This window comes from Megalops cyprinoides, chromosome 19 (assembly GCF_013368585.1).
Source record: "Megalops cyprinoides isolate fMegCyp1 chromosome 19, fMegCyp1.pri, whole genome shotgun sequence".
In the NCBI taxonomy this organism is placed as follows: domain Eukaryota; kingdom Metazoa; phylum Chordata; class Actinopteri; order Elopiformes; family Megalopidae; genus Megalops; species Megalops cyprinoides.
In genome coordinates this window covers 302,501-317,500 of record NC_050601.1, presented here as the reverse complement: position 1 = coordinate 317,500, position 15,000 = coordinate 302,501, and the positions used below count along the sequence as shown (strand labels likewise).

The following is a 15,000-nucleotide window of genomic DNA, read 5'->3' as shown; positions in this document are numbered from 1 at the left end:
GGAACACCGGTGGAAATCGCCAGATGCTTCCGTTTCCTAGGTGTACAGATCTCTGACGACCTAGCGTGGACCCACAGCACGGAGGTCATGCTCAAGGCGGCACACCAACGCCTCTACCCCCTACGGTGCCTCAGGAAATGTGGCATAAGCACACAGTGGCTTGTGAACTTTTACTGTGGCACCATAGAGAACGTCCTGATGGATGGCATCACTGTGTGGTAAGGCAATACCAGTGTACAGGACAGGAAAGCCATCCAGAGGGTGGTGAGGACGGCGGAAAACATCATCGGGTGAACTCGATGGATGGAAGTGGAGATCTGTCAGACCAGGTGTCGGAACAAGGCCAGCTCCATCATACAGGACCACAATCACCCTGGGAAACTGTTCTCCCCCTTGTGGTCCGGTCGCCGATACCGTAGCATTCGTACCAGGACAAGCAGGTTCAAGAACAGTTTCGACCCACAGGCAGTGCGCCTACTGAACTGTTTCTGTGCGGGGGGGGGGGGGGGGGACTTCAGTACGGGAGATTCTGCACAGGTGGGGGGGGGGGGGGGCTGCAGTACAGTAGGCTGCGCGGGGGGGCTGCAGTACAGCAGCCTGTGCAGGCGGGGGGGCTGCAGTACAGCAGCCTGTGCAGGTGGCGGGGGGGGGGCTGAAGTACAGCAGGCTGTGCAGGCGGGGGGGGGGGGGGGGGGGGGCTGCAGTACGGGAGATTCTGCGCAGTTCTGCTCCAGAAGCATGAGGCCACTCACTCACTCATCCATACTGGCGGCCATTACATTCCACACCCTCATTTTCCTTATTGGTGTTTTTCTTTGATAGAATCGCAAATCATTTACCTGTTGCTTTATATGATATTTTGGACTCTGGGCTAATAGAAATTTCAGACCATCAACAGCTTTACTATTGATCAAAGTGTGCCTGACAGGGGGAGCCACTGACTGCACTGGAAAACCTCTGCATCAGTTACTGATACTGACCTGCACATCCCTTTGCCATCCAATGAGAAATAAAACTGGTAATGCTGGCACTCTCTGCCCCCTGTTCCATGACCAGCTCAGCCCATCATTTCATAAAGGAGATGAACTCTGATCCAGGAACAGTTGCTAGGCACATACTGCATGTAATACTGCAGGCATTAAGCTTTTCAAAATCCCAGGGACTCAGTACCATACTCTATTTAAACAAGTCTGTCTTTCCACTTACATGACACAGAAAGGTGTCTTAAAGAATGGGTCAATTTGCAAATGTAAACAGCAAGAATTCACAGAACATGTCCAGCAACTTTCTCTTTGTATGCACAAAGGCTTTAAAAAGTCCAAATCCTACAACAGGAGAGAAATATTCCCACTATGCACTCACAGCTGTCCAGGCGGCATTTCATCTACAGAACTGTACTGCAAGCGTTGGCTAAGTTTAATTGTTTAAGTTCCCTGCTGAAATGACAGATTAAAAGACAAATGCAGAACTCTTAGCTGTAATTGTAAAAACATTTAAAACCTCAGATTGCCAAGTCTTAATTTGCAAACTGTCAGCCCCTACAATTAATTATTTACAAGCATATAAAAGCATTTACAGGATTTATAACTATTCACACCCATCTTAATTGGTTGCCAGTCAGCTAAATTGCTTGCATTATATAAACACACACGCAAACTGGTGTCAGCTGCATGTGTTTTTCTGGAATGGGACAAAAGCAATTTCCCTTAAGCCCATTCTTTGCGTTTAAACTCCTCTCGTCAGACTCACCTGTTCCCTTGTACTTGTCCACAAAGCAGTACTTCAGGTCATAGTCACGTAACAGCTCATGCACCTCCTATGACAGAGAGAACATCACCATCAACACCACCAATGCCTATTAAAGAAAAGTTTAGCAGCACACCACTGAGCACACTGGATAATGGTGGTAGTTATTTTCAGGGTTGCCGATCAAAGATGCAAGATAGTTGCAAGAGTACAGAAAAATCTGACAGTCCTAAGCTCGCTTCCGCACGTGTCACCATGTACGTATAAGCAGCTGTACTAGTGACCGAACTATTTGGGTCTGACTGCAAACCTCTGTCACACAGGGCATTTAGATACATAGCTTAAGTACTAGAATCAGGTCAGCAGTACAGGCTGCATATGATAACAAGGAGCAGTAACGTTTGCCAGATCATTAGTGTGTGTTCTCATCTCATCTACTGTAGACGTTTGTGTTGCTAGGAGGCAAATACCAGCAGTCATGAGAGAAATTACAACCCATGTAAGAACTAAACTTTCTGCCATCGCTATTGAGATTCTTACCTGGGCAAACACTGGATATCAGCATTAGCCCAGGAAATGTATCAGTGCACCCAAAGAAAGTGCATAGCTGAAAAGCAATGAGTAAAAGACAGAATTATGGACATTTTTGAGGCTGTATTGATTCACACTGTCAGTGATTGTAATGATAACAATACACATTGTTTCCTTTGTTTTTGTTTTCAGTCATAAGGCCAGAGTTCACGCACACCCAAACTGCTCTTCAGTGCAGACCTTCAAAGAGCCAGCTCATTGTGGGAGGAATCATTTTTCCATTCGCCCCCACCCCCAAACGCATCCACACAGAGTAGCTCTATCCAGCACTTTCTTTTGCAGCAGGTGAAAGCGGCAGCGTTTTGTTTCTGCTACTTCTGTCTTTTGTCCTGAATGCAGCTCCCTTTCCCCTCTGGAACTCCCAGCATGCACTCTGAAACAATGCGCCATTCTGCCGGGATCGCGCATGTTCGCAGCGCACGCCGCCGCGCCGGCCCTTCTCACCCGAGTGTGGTTAAAACATCCTCTGAAACAGACTGCCACAGGCAGCCAACACAGTAAACTAGCGGTCCAGACCAGCTGCAAAACAGAGCTGTCATTTGATTGCTGTCTGATCCAGAGTGACTGGATATTTAATAGATAATTCGTTCATTATTTTATGTATGGGCAGCAACAAGTGCAAAACAAAACTACGCAAGCAGACACGGCAACGTTAGAGTGCCTTGGCTACCTCATTAGCGAGACGGTTCTTATCTGATTTTGATCATTTCTCATTGGATGTAGGAATTTTTCCATTAACGTTAACCACCAACAACAGGGCGTCATAACTACAGCACTGAAGTGCTAGCACTAACTTCACCTTCCTCACTGGCTACTAATCAAACTTCACTGTCGCAGCTGCCCATCTACTCACTATATCGTGTCTACAAACTCACCAGCTAACCAACATTACCTTCGATTACCTTCCATCATTTCAGTACAATACCCGGTGTTCGCTACCTAAACAAGTCAGTCAGCAAACTGGCAGGTATTTTCAGTCCGGCAATGTCAACTACCTAACTATCCTGACAAACACGGCTAACCTTGCTAGCTGGGCGGACGCTGACCACATGCTAATCAACTCAACACGCAAGCCGGACATTCCCAGATTCAGCTACCTAACGGTTATACACCAACGACTGGATAACCTTACCTAGTTGTCTAGCTAACTACTTAAATTGACAAACGATCATGTCAGTATTTCGGTCCAGTTTCGCTGTCACATGGTGCTGAAAATCATCCAGCTGCCAACATGACGGTGAGCAGCGAAATACCACAGACCAAACACATCCACCACGTACGCGCAGTAAACCAGGCTGCTAGCTAGCCTAGCCAAGGCTTCGTGGCGTTATAGTCAGGTGGCTAATAAGGCTGATGAATAATTAGCCCCTCTCTGCGCCTCGGGAGTTAACGTAGCTATGTACGTTGCTAACTTGCTAACAGTTTTCATTCGGTTTGCTAACTCGGCTAATGCTAGCCAACGCTGCCCAACTTCACCTCACTTTCGCCAGTACAAAACTTTCAGACGCCAGGTCCGCGGATCAGTCCGCTCGCCGGCAGATTTAACGCCATTTAAAAACTTGCCTGGTTGCTGATATCGGCCGGCAGGTTTTTAATGATAATTTTGCGGCGGTTGTAGAACTCCCGTCGAGTCCTCTCCAGGCGGCTCTCTATCTCACTGAGGCTCAGGACCGGCAACTCCTCCTCGACCCTCCGGCGCCCGGCGTCCCGGCTCGCTGGCTCCTCGCCGCCTGCCTCTCCCTCTGCCTGGCTGCCTGCGGCGGCGTCCCGGTCCCCGCTGAGCGGCTGTGCGGGGAACCGCGGCCCGGCGGCGGGCTTCTCTGCTCCGGCTGCTGCGCTAACGGACACCGCGGCTGCCATCACGCGCTGCACTGCAATCACAGCGGTACGGGCACGCTCGAGCAGTTTAAACAATGCGCACGTGAGAGCAGCTCGGCCGCTGATTGGAGGAGAGCGAGGACGCGCTTCGCTTTTCTTTTTTTTCAAACTCTCCCCGGACGGGGCGGGGCGAGGCGACGCGCATGCGCAGCGTGCGCTGCCTGACTTCTGGGAGTCTGTGGCTGCGCGGGCTGCTCTGCCTCGCAGGGTGAGCTTATACCGCCGGTGAAGTGTTGGAGCGATTTCCAAACATTATAAATTAAAATTCACCCCAGTGTCCACTTTATGGTGGTAAATTGGTGTAGGCTATAGTAACTCACGAGTGTGAACAACAACGTTTTTAAATGCTATAGCGTTGTTTGAGTGGACGTAGGGTTGCCAACCATCCCGTAATTTGAAACTAAAAGACGTGTTCCGTATTGAACTGATACGGGATGCGTTTTATTCCTTAATTTTGAGAATCACTTCAGTGCAAATCCATGGTAGAGAAATATTACAGGTTAGACTATTAAGGCGATTTGTATGAGATAGAAGGAAACCCTGCTGCTCTCCCTCAGCTTGTCTGTCATGTTATGTTCCACTATCCAAACAGAGAATGCGCTTAAGCACTGTCAGCGTTGCTACGATACACCTGACAGCGCTGATTGAAATTCTTTCATAATACCGGGTCTGTTTTATTCAAAAGTAGGGCTGGGCGATAAAACGATAACAGTAATTATCACGATATAATTTTCCTTGATACAAATATAACAAATGTTCGATTTAATTACTTTCCATGTTTAGATAGCAATCACAGAAATGAATCACGAACTGCCAATCAAGTCGCAGGAATAGAGGTATGCATTGCGCAGTTACGTTGCACGGTGAGAGGTATAAATTCAGGCCAGCATGTGGTATTGTTTACAGAGAGATTGGCTGAAGGGCTTGTGGTTGGAGCGGAATAAGCGAAATGAGTGACACTGAAGAAAAAGCAGTGCCCATGACCATCTCGAAGGACGAAGACATCGTCGACAATAAAGATCACTGAACTTCAGTAGTCTGGAGATATTTTGGCTATTTTAACAATCCAACAAAAAAATCAGAGCAGCGTGCACTGCAAACTGTGCTGAAGACACGTGCCATCAAAGACAGGCAACACCACAAACCTGTTTCATCATTTGAAACAATAATCACCCGTTAGAACACACAGAAAGGGATTCAATAAGCTTATCAGAGTCCATCAAATGTAGTTTTTATATATATTGTTTTTCTTAAAAAACAGTTGTTTTATTCTAAAGAATAAGATCCAACCTGGTCAAATTCAGGTTTGTGACTTTGCTTGTCTTAATACATGGGACTGTAGATACATGTCTGGTAAATGGTTGAAGCCATTGCAGTTTCCTTGATGTGATTATGTATGGTATGGATAGGGCTTCTCACAACCAAGTATGTGGGCATTTTTATGTTATATCTTTAGATACAGTAAGTCTAGAACCACCCCCCGTTCCTTTTTGTCAGTTCAGGAAGTTGGGAACCCTATGCGGACGTGTGTCTGCTACAGGTCAGCATTTCAGCACTAACACTTACAAAACAGCTATCAAAATCAACCAGGGTCACCTCACAGAAGCTGAACAACTGTTCCAAAGCAAATGTTCTCCAAATTCCTCCGTTTACCTTGGCCCTGTGTTTTTCGGCCTTGGTTGGATGTATTACATTCAGAACATACACCTTTACAGTGTTTAATAATTTCTATCATTTATTGTACATTTGATATAGACAGAATGTTAAACATTGGTCACACATTAACATACTTACACATATACACACATACATGGCAGACATACAAATACACAGACACTCAAACATAGAAAATATGTGATAAAAATAATAACATAAATAAAATGAAGCACACTTTCATGATGAAATTACACTTGGGGCATGGCCCTACAGGACCGGCCAGGCCATGTGGGAGAGGCGGCTGCCTCTGTTTCAGCCGTAAGCGCAGGGCCTTCTTCATGTGTGTCCAGTGGGAGTGCTCTCATCGTTCATAAGAGCCTTTAAAGTGTACGGCCACATCCCACTCAGATCATTTGTGGAATCACATTCAAAACAAATATAAAATCAATGATGACATCATTTATGGAGGGCATATTTAAGGCAGTGGTTGTATAGAGGCCATCAGTGTGACAGCATTAAGATAGCAACATGACTGCAACAAGATATCTTACAAATGATTGATCAACCACCTGTCACACTTAAGGAATGAGTCCCACGACAGAGTAACCCCGTTCACACACAGGTATTTCTGAAATCCACATGCACACAGCATTAAGGATCAGCCTAACCCAGTGATACCAGCACCTACATTCCATTCAGTACAGATTAACCTAACCCAGTGATACCAGCACCTATATTCCATTCAGTACAGATCAACCTAACCCAGTGATACCAGCACCTATATTCCATTCAGTACAGATCAACCTAACCCAGTGATACCAGCACCCTGCTTAACAGACTCCCAGGGTTGCATTTGTAATAAACACTGCTGTTCTTTGGGGAGCGGAAATTAAGTGAAAAGCAATAGTCCATACTTTCTGCTTCAGTGTAAAGTACAGTGCCGTTACAGGCTGCGGTTGGGCCGGTGTCGAGGTGTGGTCTGGTCAGCTGGGGTTTATCTGAGCCAGCCGGATCATGGGCTGCTGTTGGTAGGTCTTGCGAATGTCCCCCAGAGAGGAGATGAGAGATGTGAAGGAGGGCCGTCGGCTTGGGTCCACATCCCAGCAGCGCTCCATCTCCAGGTACACCTGGCCCAGGGAACGGCACTGATTACACCTGAGAGGGTCTGTGTGAGTGTGTGTATGTGTGACCATGTGTAACTGTGTATATGTGTAAGTGTATAGCCGTGTGTGAGAGTGTGTGTGTGTGTGTGTGTGAGTGAGTGTGTGCATGTGTGTGTACCTGGTGGGGACAGTCTCTGGGGCAGGGCAGTCTTCTGCGTCTCTCCAGCAAATCAATCAGCTTCATCACTGTCATTTGCCCCTGGACAGGTCTCATCATTTCAAAGAACCTCTGCACAACACACACACACACACACATTTTAATTAACCTTCATTTAACCAGGCTGCTCTCACTGAGCTGAGAATATATACTTTGTATTACGTATTCCTCAAACTGATATGTAACTGCATGATGTGCACTCTGCATGCTGAAATTCACCCATAACCACTGCAAGGCACAACACAAGCTGTATACAGAAGCTCCGTCCCACAGCCACTCCCTCATCCAGCGGAGTATGAGGCCGCTGCTACAGCAGAAACTTGGTTCCTGCTGCAACGGTGGGCAAGTGTTGGTGCTGTAGTTGGGTTAGGGTTTAGGGCTAAGGGTTTAGGATTGAGGTTAAGGGTTTAGGGTTTAGGGTCGGGGTTAAGGATTAGGATTTAGGATTTAGGATTTAGGGTTTAGGGTTTAGGGTTAGGGCTAAGGGTTAACGGACAGGGGTCAGGGTTCAGCTGAAAGGGGGCGAGGTACGTACTGTGGGGGGGCTCTGCCGGTGGTCACAGTGCGTCAGCAGTTCGTACAGCGTCACACCGAAGGACCACACATCGGAGGAGAACGAGAACTTGCTCTCCTTCAGACACTCAATGGCATACCTGAGAAACACCTGAGAAGCTGTAAGATCATGGCTTTGATCCAGTCCACAGGCTGTGCTGAACGCAAGCCCAGCAGAACTCACCAGAACACAGGGCTGTCTCCGTCTTCCCGCACACGGTAGTACACCTCGCCCTCAGGGATGTACTTGCTGAGACCAAAGTCTCCAATTTTTACCAGGTTCTCATTCTCCACTAGCACATTGCGTGCAGCCAGGTCTCTGTGTATGTAGCGCTTTGAGTGAAGATACTCCATCCCCTTCAGAGGAGAGAGGAGAGGATAAAGCTCCTCACACACCCCATTTCATTTGAAATTAGGACGAGTCACAGCTGAGCTCACGCAGCAGTGGTAAGGAGGGCAGTGCTGTCTGATCTCACCTGGCAGATCTGCTCAGCAAAGAGGAGACTCTGTGCCACGCCCAGGCGGTGCTTGGGCAGGTAATCTCGCAGGCTTCCCAGTGGCAGGTACTCCATGATCAGCTGCACCACCTGTCCACCTGCAGACACACAACATACCTACACTCAGGGTGACCTTCCTAACGCCAACATAGAGTGCCCCAGTGACAGCTGAAATAGAGGGGACAGGTGAGATGAAGGGGACAGGTGAGATGAAGGGGACGGGTGAGATGAAGGTGGACAGGTGAGATGAAGATGGACGGGTGAGATGAAGGTGGACGGGTGAGATGAGCAGGCTTCTCTAACCCAGCTCGGAGCAGCAGCCCTTGTATTTGACGATGTTGTTGTGGTAGAGAGACTTGAGGATGTCGATCTCCTTTCTCCAGCCGTCATGGGGCTGAGCTCCTCCCTCCTGCTTCAGCACTTTCACTGCCACGTACTCGCCCGTCCCGTCATTAGCAGGATCGTACACATACAGCATCACCTTCCCAAAGTGCCCCTGAGAAACACAGCCATGTCAGACACAGCGAGCCTATCCCAACCAGCCCAACCAGCCCAACCCAACCAACCCAACCAGCCCAACCCAACCAACCCAACCAGCTTAACCAGCCCAACCCAACCAGTCCAACCAGCCAGACCCAACCAGCCCAACCCAACCAACCCAACCAGCCCAACCAGACCAACCCAACCAACCCAAACAGCCAGACCCAACCAGCCCAGCCAGCCAAACCCAACCAGCCTAACCAGCCTGTCCCAACCAGCCCGTCCCAAGCACTGAGACTCGGAGCACAGATGCACGCACCTCTCCCAGATCACGGATCTTCTTCAGGTAGCGTTTGAGGAAGACACTGGGGTCTGCTTCTGGGACAGCCTCGCACTTGGAGGAGATATCAGGATCTGATCACCCACAGAAACACAAAGCCAAGATTAATAAACGTATTCAATAATCACATTAAACCATGACATTTATTAACTGAGCCCTAGATGCACGAGTTCCACACATCACCTAAATGTCTAGTGTCAATAAAGAGACAAGAATATAGGAGATGTATTTTCGTATATACATAATCATTTTGTCAAAATTGGTGAGTATGTATAACCACTTATTTTTTACTTAATTATCAGTAAATCATAATTTGTTCATTCTATTATTATTTAGCATTTCTTCTGTTTTTTTCTTCAATTTTTTTTCATTACTCTCTGAGGTTCGAATTATATGTTACTTAAACCACTTGGGCAGGGCCATTCATAAAAACGAAGCACTTGAAAAGGAGAAAAGGAAAAGGAAGGAGACGCACTCTTGCACTGCAGCTCGGTCAGCTCCCGGAGGACGGTGCGGAAGGACGGTCTCTCCGCAGGATCGTAGGTCAGGCACATGCTGATGAAGCTGGCCAGCTCCTGCGACGAAGGCTCCGGGAGGCGGCTGCGTGTCTCGTAAAAACGCTCTTTCTGTTGGAGAGGAGGCCAGAGGTGAGAGCAGAGGCAGAGGGAGGGGGCAGAGGCAGGGGGTGAGAGGCAGGGGGCTAGAGGCAGGGAGCGAGAGGCAGGGGGCAGAGGCAGGGGGCGAGAGGCAGGGGGCGAGAGGCAGGGGGCGAGAGGCAGGGGGCAGGGGGCGAGAGGCAGGGAGCAGGGGGCGAGAGGCAGGGGGCAGGGGGCGAGAGGCAGGGGGCGAGAGGCAGGGGGCGAGAGGCAGGGGGCAGGGGGCGAGAGGCAGGGGGCGAGAGGCAGGGAGCAGGGGGCGAGAGGCAGGGGGCGAGAGGCAGGGGGCGAGAGGCAGGGGGTGAGAGGTAGGGGGCAGGGGGCAGGGGGCAGGGGGCAGGGGGTGAGAGGTAGGGGGCAGGGGGCAGGGGGCAGGGGGCGAGAGGCAGGGGGCGAGAGGCAGGGGGCGAGAGGCAGGGGGCAGGGGGCAGGGGGCAGGGGGTGAGAGGTAGGGGGCAGGGGGTGAGAGGTAGGGGGCAGGGGGCGAGAGGCAGGGGGCGAGAGGCAGGGGGCAGGGGGCAGGGGGCGAGAGGCAGGGGGCAGGGGGTGAGAGGCAGGGAGCAGGGGGCGAGAGGCAGGGGGCGAGAGGCAGGGAGCAGGGGGCAGGGGGCAGGGGGCGAGAGGCAGGGGGCGAGAGGCAGGGAGCAGGGGGCGAGAGGCAGGGGGCGAGAGGCAGGGGGCGAGAGGCAGGGGGTGAGAGGTAGGGGGCAGGGGGCAGGGGGCAGGGGGCAGGGGGTGAGAGGTAGGGGGCAGGGGGCAGGGGGCAGGGGGCGAGAGGCAGGGGGCGAGAGGCAGGGGGCGAGAGGCAGGGGGCAGGGGGCAGGGGGTGAGAGGTAGGGGGCAGGGGGCGAGAGGCAGGGGGCGAGAGGCAGGGGGCGAGAGGCAGGGGGCAGGGGGCAGGGGGCGAGAGGCAGGGGGCAGGGGGTGAGAGGCAGGGAGCAGGGGGCGAGAGGCAGGGGGCGAGAGGCAGGGAGCAGGGGGCGAGAGGCAGGGGGTGAGAGGTAGGGGGCGAGAGGCAGGGGGCAGGGGGCAGAGGCAGGGGGCAGAGGCAGGGGGCAGGGGGCAGTACCTCTGCCAGGGTGCTTTCGCTCATACGCAGGTCTCCATCATTACAGATCTCCAGCAGCGTGGCTCCGAAGCTCCACTGATCCGCCGTGCTGCCCAGGCGGCCACACGCCACGCTCTCCGGAGCGATCCAGGGAATCCGCTCCACCCGCTCTACACCAAACACATCTGTAAGTCACCTGGATCTACACCAAACACATCTGTAAGTCACCTGGATCTACACCAAACACATCTGTAAGTCACCTGGATCTACACCAAACACATCTGTAAGTCACCTGGATCTCTGTGCACCAAACACTCCGATCTGTATGCATCCTTTGCACTAAGCCCACGATCAGATGGTTCTGTGCACCCTGTGTGCAGTACTGATTCAAAACAGGCGCAGTATTGTCACCATGATGCCAGCAGCAGTGTACATGAGCGTGGCTGACAAGACACTATTGATGATAGGATGTAAATATAGGAATATGACACAATTGCTGGTGGTGCGGTGAGCACCGGAGGGCTGCGATTGCTGTGAGGGGTGGTACCTTCCCGGGAGAGAGCCGCGACGGCAATGCCTGGGTCGCTGAGTTTGACAAAAGGCGTGGTGCCCTCCTCCAGACCCCTCCGCGCCACCAGAATGTTCTTGGCACAGACATTTCCATGCACCAGATGCTTATTCTCCTACAGAACACAGGGGGAAGGCATTGAGTGTGACACAGGGGGAGGGGATTGGGCGTGACACAGGGGGAAGGGATTGAGTGTGACACAGGGGGAGGGGATTGGGCGTGACACAGGGGGAAGGGATTGGGCGTGACACAGGGGGAGGGGATTGGGCGTGACACAGGGGAAGGGATTGGGCGTGACACAGGGCAGGAAGGGGTGGTGGGATATTTGACACCAGCAGGCGAGTGTAATGAGAAGGAGAGAGAGACAAAAGCAATGAAAGGCTTCCTGAAATATGATCTTCTTCTGATTCTGCACGTTTGTGTAAATGACAGACTCACCAGGTAGCTGAGGGCACTGGCCAGCTGTTTAGCGACAGTAAATTTCCACTGAGGTGTTACCACACCCCTCTCCTTCCGCAGGAAGACGTCCAGGGGCCCAAACTCCACAAACTCCTCCACCATGATGTCTGCGAACATATGGGGTCAGAGGTCAGGGACACAGACCCCTACCATCGCAGCCCACTTGCTGTGGCTTGCGATTGGGTGACAGTCAGGGGATGGGATATGTTCTGTGATTGGCTGAGATGAGGGAGTGAGCTTGGCGGGATACTCACTCTCAGATCCTTTGACGGACACCCCGTGGACGAACACCAGGTGACTGTGAGACACCTGGCTCATAAGACTGGCCGTCTCAAAGAAAGCCTGAAGGAGAAGAGCAGCTACATTTCAGAAGATCACCCCACCTACAGTGACGCACGCTGACGTGCACACAGAACGGAGCGCCACCTGCTGACAGAGCACCTCGCTACGCTGATCTCTGCAAAAGATGCGATCTGACCAAAATCCCCAAAGCTCCCGGAGAAAAAGCTCCAGCACAGGCGTGTGCAGGTTTATAGAGAGACACACAGGGTGATGTGAGGGGTTGTTGTGGGGTGCGCAGTCCCTCACCAGCGCAATGTCTTTATGACTCTGGTCAAGTATTTTCAGCACCACACGGATTCCTTTGCTGCTGCTGTGGCTGCTGCTCCAATCACCGAAGCCACAGTCCTCCCCCTCCTCCGCGCCGCCTCGAACCGACAACCAACCCAAGTAGATATTGGTCCTGGTGCCCCGCCCCAAATGCTGCTCCTGGAGACAAGAGGAAATCATGACTCATGTTTAAAAGCGGATAAACCTCCACAGCAGGTGAGCGCTGGGAAGGGGAAGTAACTGGATTAGGCAGATAGAGTGCGATTACACACAGACAGACAGGTGGGACTCACCTGTGTAATCTCTTTGTCTCTGATCTGATGGAAACGCAGCTGGCTCAAGTCCAGGGAGGTTGAATCAGCCCGAGAGCTGAACTTGACACCTCGTCTCACCACGATAAGGTCTGAGAGTTCTGTAACACACACAATTATACACACACACTCACACAGAGTTATATACACTCACACACACTAGCACACCCACAGTTATACACACTCACACTCAAACACACACACACACACCTGCCGCTCTGGGAAGGCAGTTCTTCCTCACAGTGAAGCAGTCCTGGCCTGACTTCAGAAGGCAGGTTTTCAGGCTGTCTATCAGCGCCCTGATGCTGCTGAACTGACGCTCCCAGCCTTCCAGAATGAACAGCGCCCCCTGCTGCTGGATCCGGAACTGCCTGTGTGTCCAACCGGCTCCATTCTGCAAGAAGCAGAGCACTTACTGTTACCCACACACATACACACACACACACGCATACACACACACACTGTATGTGTAATTTGAAGGGGGCTGTCTGCAGGACCTGCGCTGTGTACCTGGCTCTTGTTGAGCACCGTCAGGATGACGCGGTGAAAGTCCAGAACGCTCCACCGCAGCAGAAACACACCCTCCTCTGCAGACTCCTTCTTCAGTCTCAGCAGGGCAAAGTCCTCCCTGAGAGAGAGCAGAGACTGCAGTCAGAGAGCGTGCAGCGTGGCCGTGTGCGTGCAGCGTGTGTGTGTGCGTGTGTATCTGTGTGTGGGTGTGCAGCGTGGGCGTGTGCGTGCAGCGTGGCCGTGTGCGTGCAGCGTGGCCGTGTGTGTGCACCGTGGGCGTGTGCGTGCAGCGTGGGCGTGTGCGTGCACCGTGGGCGTGTGTGTGCAGCGTGTGTGTGTGTGTGCACCGTGGGCGTGTGTGTGCACCGTGGGCGTGTGTGTGCAGCGTGGCCGTGTGCGTGCAGCGTGGCCGTGTGCGTGCAGCGTGTATGTGTGCAGCGTGGCCGTGTGTGTGCACCGTGGGCGTGTGCGTGCAGCATGTGTGTGTGTGTGTGCAGCGTGGCCGTGTGCGTGCACCGTGGGCGTGTGCGTGCAGCATGTGTGTGTGTGTGTGCAGCGTGGCCGTGTGCGTGCAGCGTGGGCGTGTGCAGCGTGACCGTGTGCGTGCAGTGCAGTGAGTGTGTAGTGTGTGCAGTGAGTGTGTAAGTGTGTGCAGTGTAATGTAAGGAGTGCAGCTGTGGGACTGACCGGATGGGTCCGTACAGGCCATTGGCTGCGCTGAGCACCACTCTGGGCGGAGCCACCTCGTGACACAGGTAATGGTGAGCATCAGCGGTCAGCCGGAAATATCCATCCAGCAGGGAGACCAAGGAGCGCGCTTCCGCACTGGAGTGGAGACACACCTCCTACACACACACACACACACACACACACACACACACACACACACACACACACACATACACACACGCACACACACACAGACACACGCACACACACACGCACGCGCACACACGCGCACACACACACGCACACACACACACACACACGCACACACACACACACGCACGCACGCACACACACGCACGCACGCACGCACACACACGCACGCACGCACGCACACACACGCACGCACACACACACGCACGCACGCACACACACGCACGCACGCACACACACACGTGCACACACACACACGCACGCACACACACGCACGCACACACACGCACACACACACACACACACACACATACACACACACACACGCACACACACGCGCACACACACACACGCACGCACACACGCGCACACACACACACGCACACGCGCACACACGCACACACACACACGCACACACACACACACACACACACACACACACACACACGCACACACACGCGCACACACACGCACGCACGCACACACGCGCACACACACACACGCACACACACACACACGCACACACACACACGCACACACACACACACACGCACGCACGCACACATCACCTGTCAGCTGTGCAGTCTGAAGGTGCATCACCGCAATGCTGCTGCTTGTGCAGTGCGGTCATGCTGTGTAACATACAGGCTGGCTAACAACATGAGCACTGAAGCACCTAGCAATCTGACAAAGGAATATGCAGGCTGGCAATTTCCAAATGTTATTCTCAGAAAGGAACACACATCCTTTCAAAATGTATTCATAAAATCAAAAGATTCCTACTGCCATCTTTTTATGATGTTTATACTGTTACCAGGCTACCATGCAACAGTAGTAAAAGATGGCATGATGCAAGACAGTGAGTGGCCATTAGGGGCAATCTGCCATTCACTCCATCAG

General features: G+C 52.2%; 2 protein-coding genes across 4 annotated transcripts in view; both read right to left on the bottom strand.

Annotated features, from left to right (window-relative positions):
• raver1 (ribonucleoprotein, PTB-binding 1) overlaps positions 1 to 4,197 on the bottom strand; it is a 14,215-nt gene extending 10,018 nt beyond the window's left edge. The window contains exons 1-2 of the mRNA XM_036552904.1: positions 3,901 to 4,197; positions 1,750 to 1,816 (exon numbers count right to left, since the gene is read on the bottom strand). Coding sequence (XP_036408797.1) covers positions 1,750 to 1,816; positions 3,901 to 4,197 — 364 coding nt within the window. The remainder of the gene's footprint in view (positions 1 to 1,749; positions 1,817 to 3,900) is intronic.
• A 1,852-nt stretch (positions 4,198 to 6,049) lies between these two features.
• The window catches only part of tyk2 (tyrosine kinase 2), a 15,802-nt gene continuing 6,851 nt past the window's right edge, over positions 6,050 to 15,000 (bottom strand). For 2 of the 3 annotated variants that reach the window (XM_036552209.1, XM_036552207.1), the window contains exons 8-24: positions 13,909 to 14,066; positions 13,222 to 13,339; positions 12,922 to 13,105; positions 12,694 to 12,812; positions 12,380 to 12,559; positions 12,046 to 12,133; positions 11,771 to 11,898; positions 11,312 to 11,447; positions 10,786 to 10,934; positions 9,536 to 9,686; positions 9,040 to 9,134; positions 8,544 to 8,736; positions 8,220 to 8,338; positions 7,928 to 8,100; positions 7,727 to 7,844; positions 7,153 to 7,263; positions 6,050 to 6,998 (exon numbers count right to left, since the gene is read on the bottom strand). In XM_036552209.1, coding sequence (XP_036408102.1) covers positions 6,855 to 6,998; positions 7,153 to 7,263; positions 7,727 to 7,844; positions 7,928 to 8,100; positions 8,220 to 8,338; positions 8,544 to 8,736; positions 9,040 to 9,134; positions 9,536 to 9,686; positions 10,786 to 10,934; positions 11,312 to 11,447; positions 11,771 to 11,898; positions 12,046 to 12,133; positions 12,380 to 12,559; positions 12,694 to 12,812; positions 12,922 to 13,105; positions 13,222 to 13,339; positions 13,909 to 14,066 — 2,364 coding nt within the window. In that variant the 3' untranslated portion in view covers positions 6,050 to 6,854. The remainder of the gene's footprint in view (positions 6,999 to 7,152; positions 7,264 to 7,726; positions 7,845 to 7,927; positions 8,101 to 8,219; positions 8,339 to 8,543; positions 8,737 to 9,039; positions 9,135 to 9,535; positions 9,687 to 10,785; positions 10,935 to 11,311; positions 11,448 to 11,770; positions 11,899 to 12,045; positions 12,134 to 12,379; positions 12,560 to 12,693; positions 12,813 to 12,921; positions 13,106 to 13,221; positions 13,340 to 13,908; positions 14,067 to 15,000) is intronic. The other variant, XR_005005730.1, reaches the window with a different exon arrangement.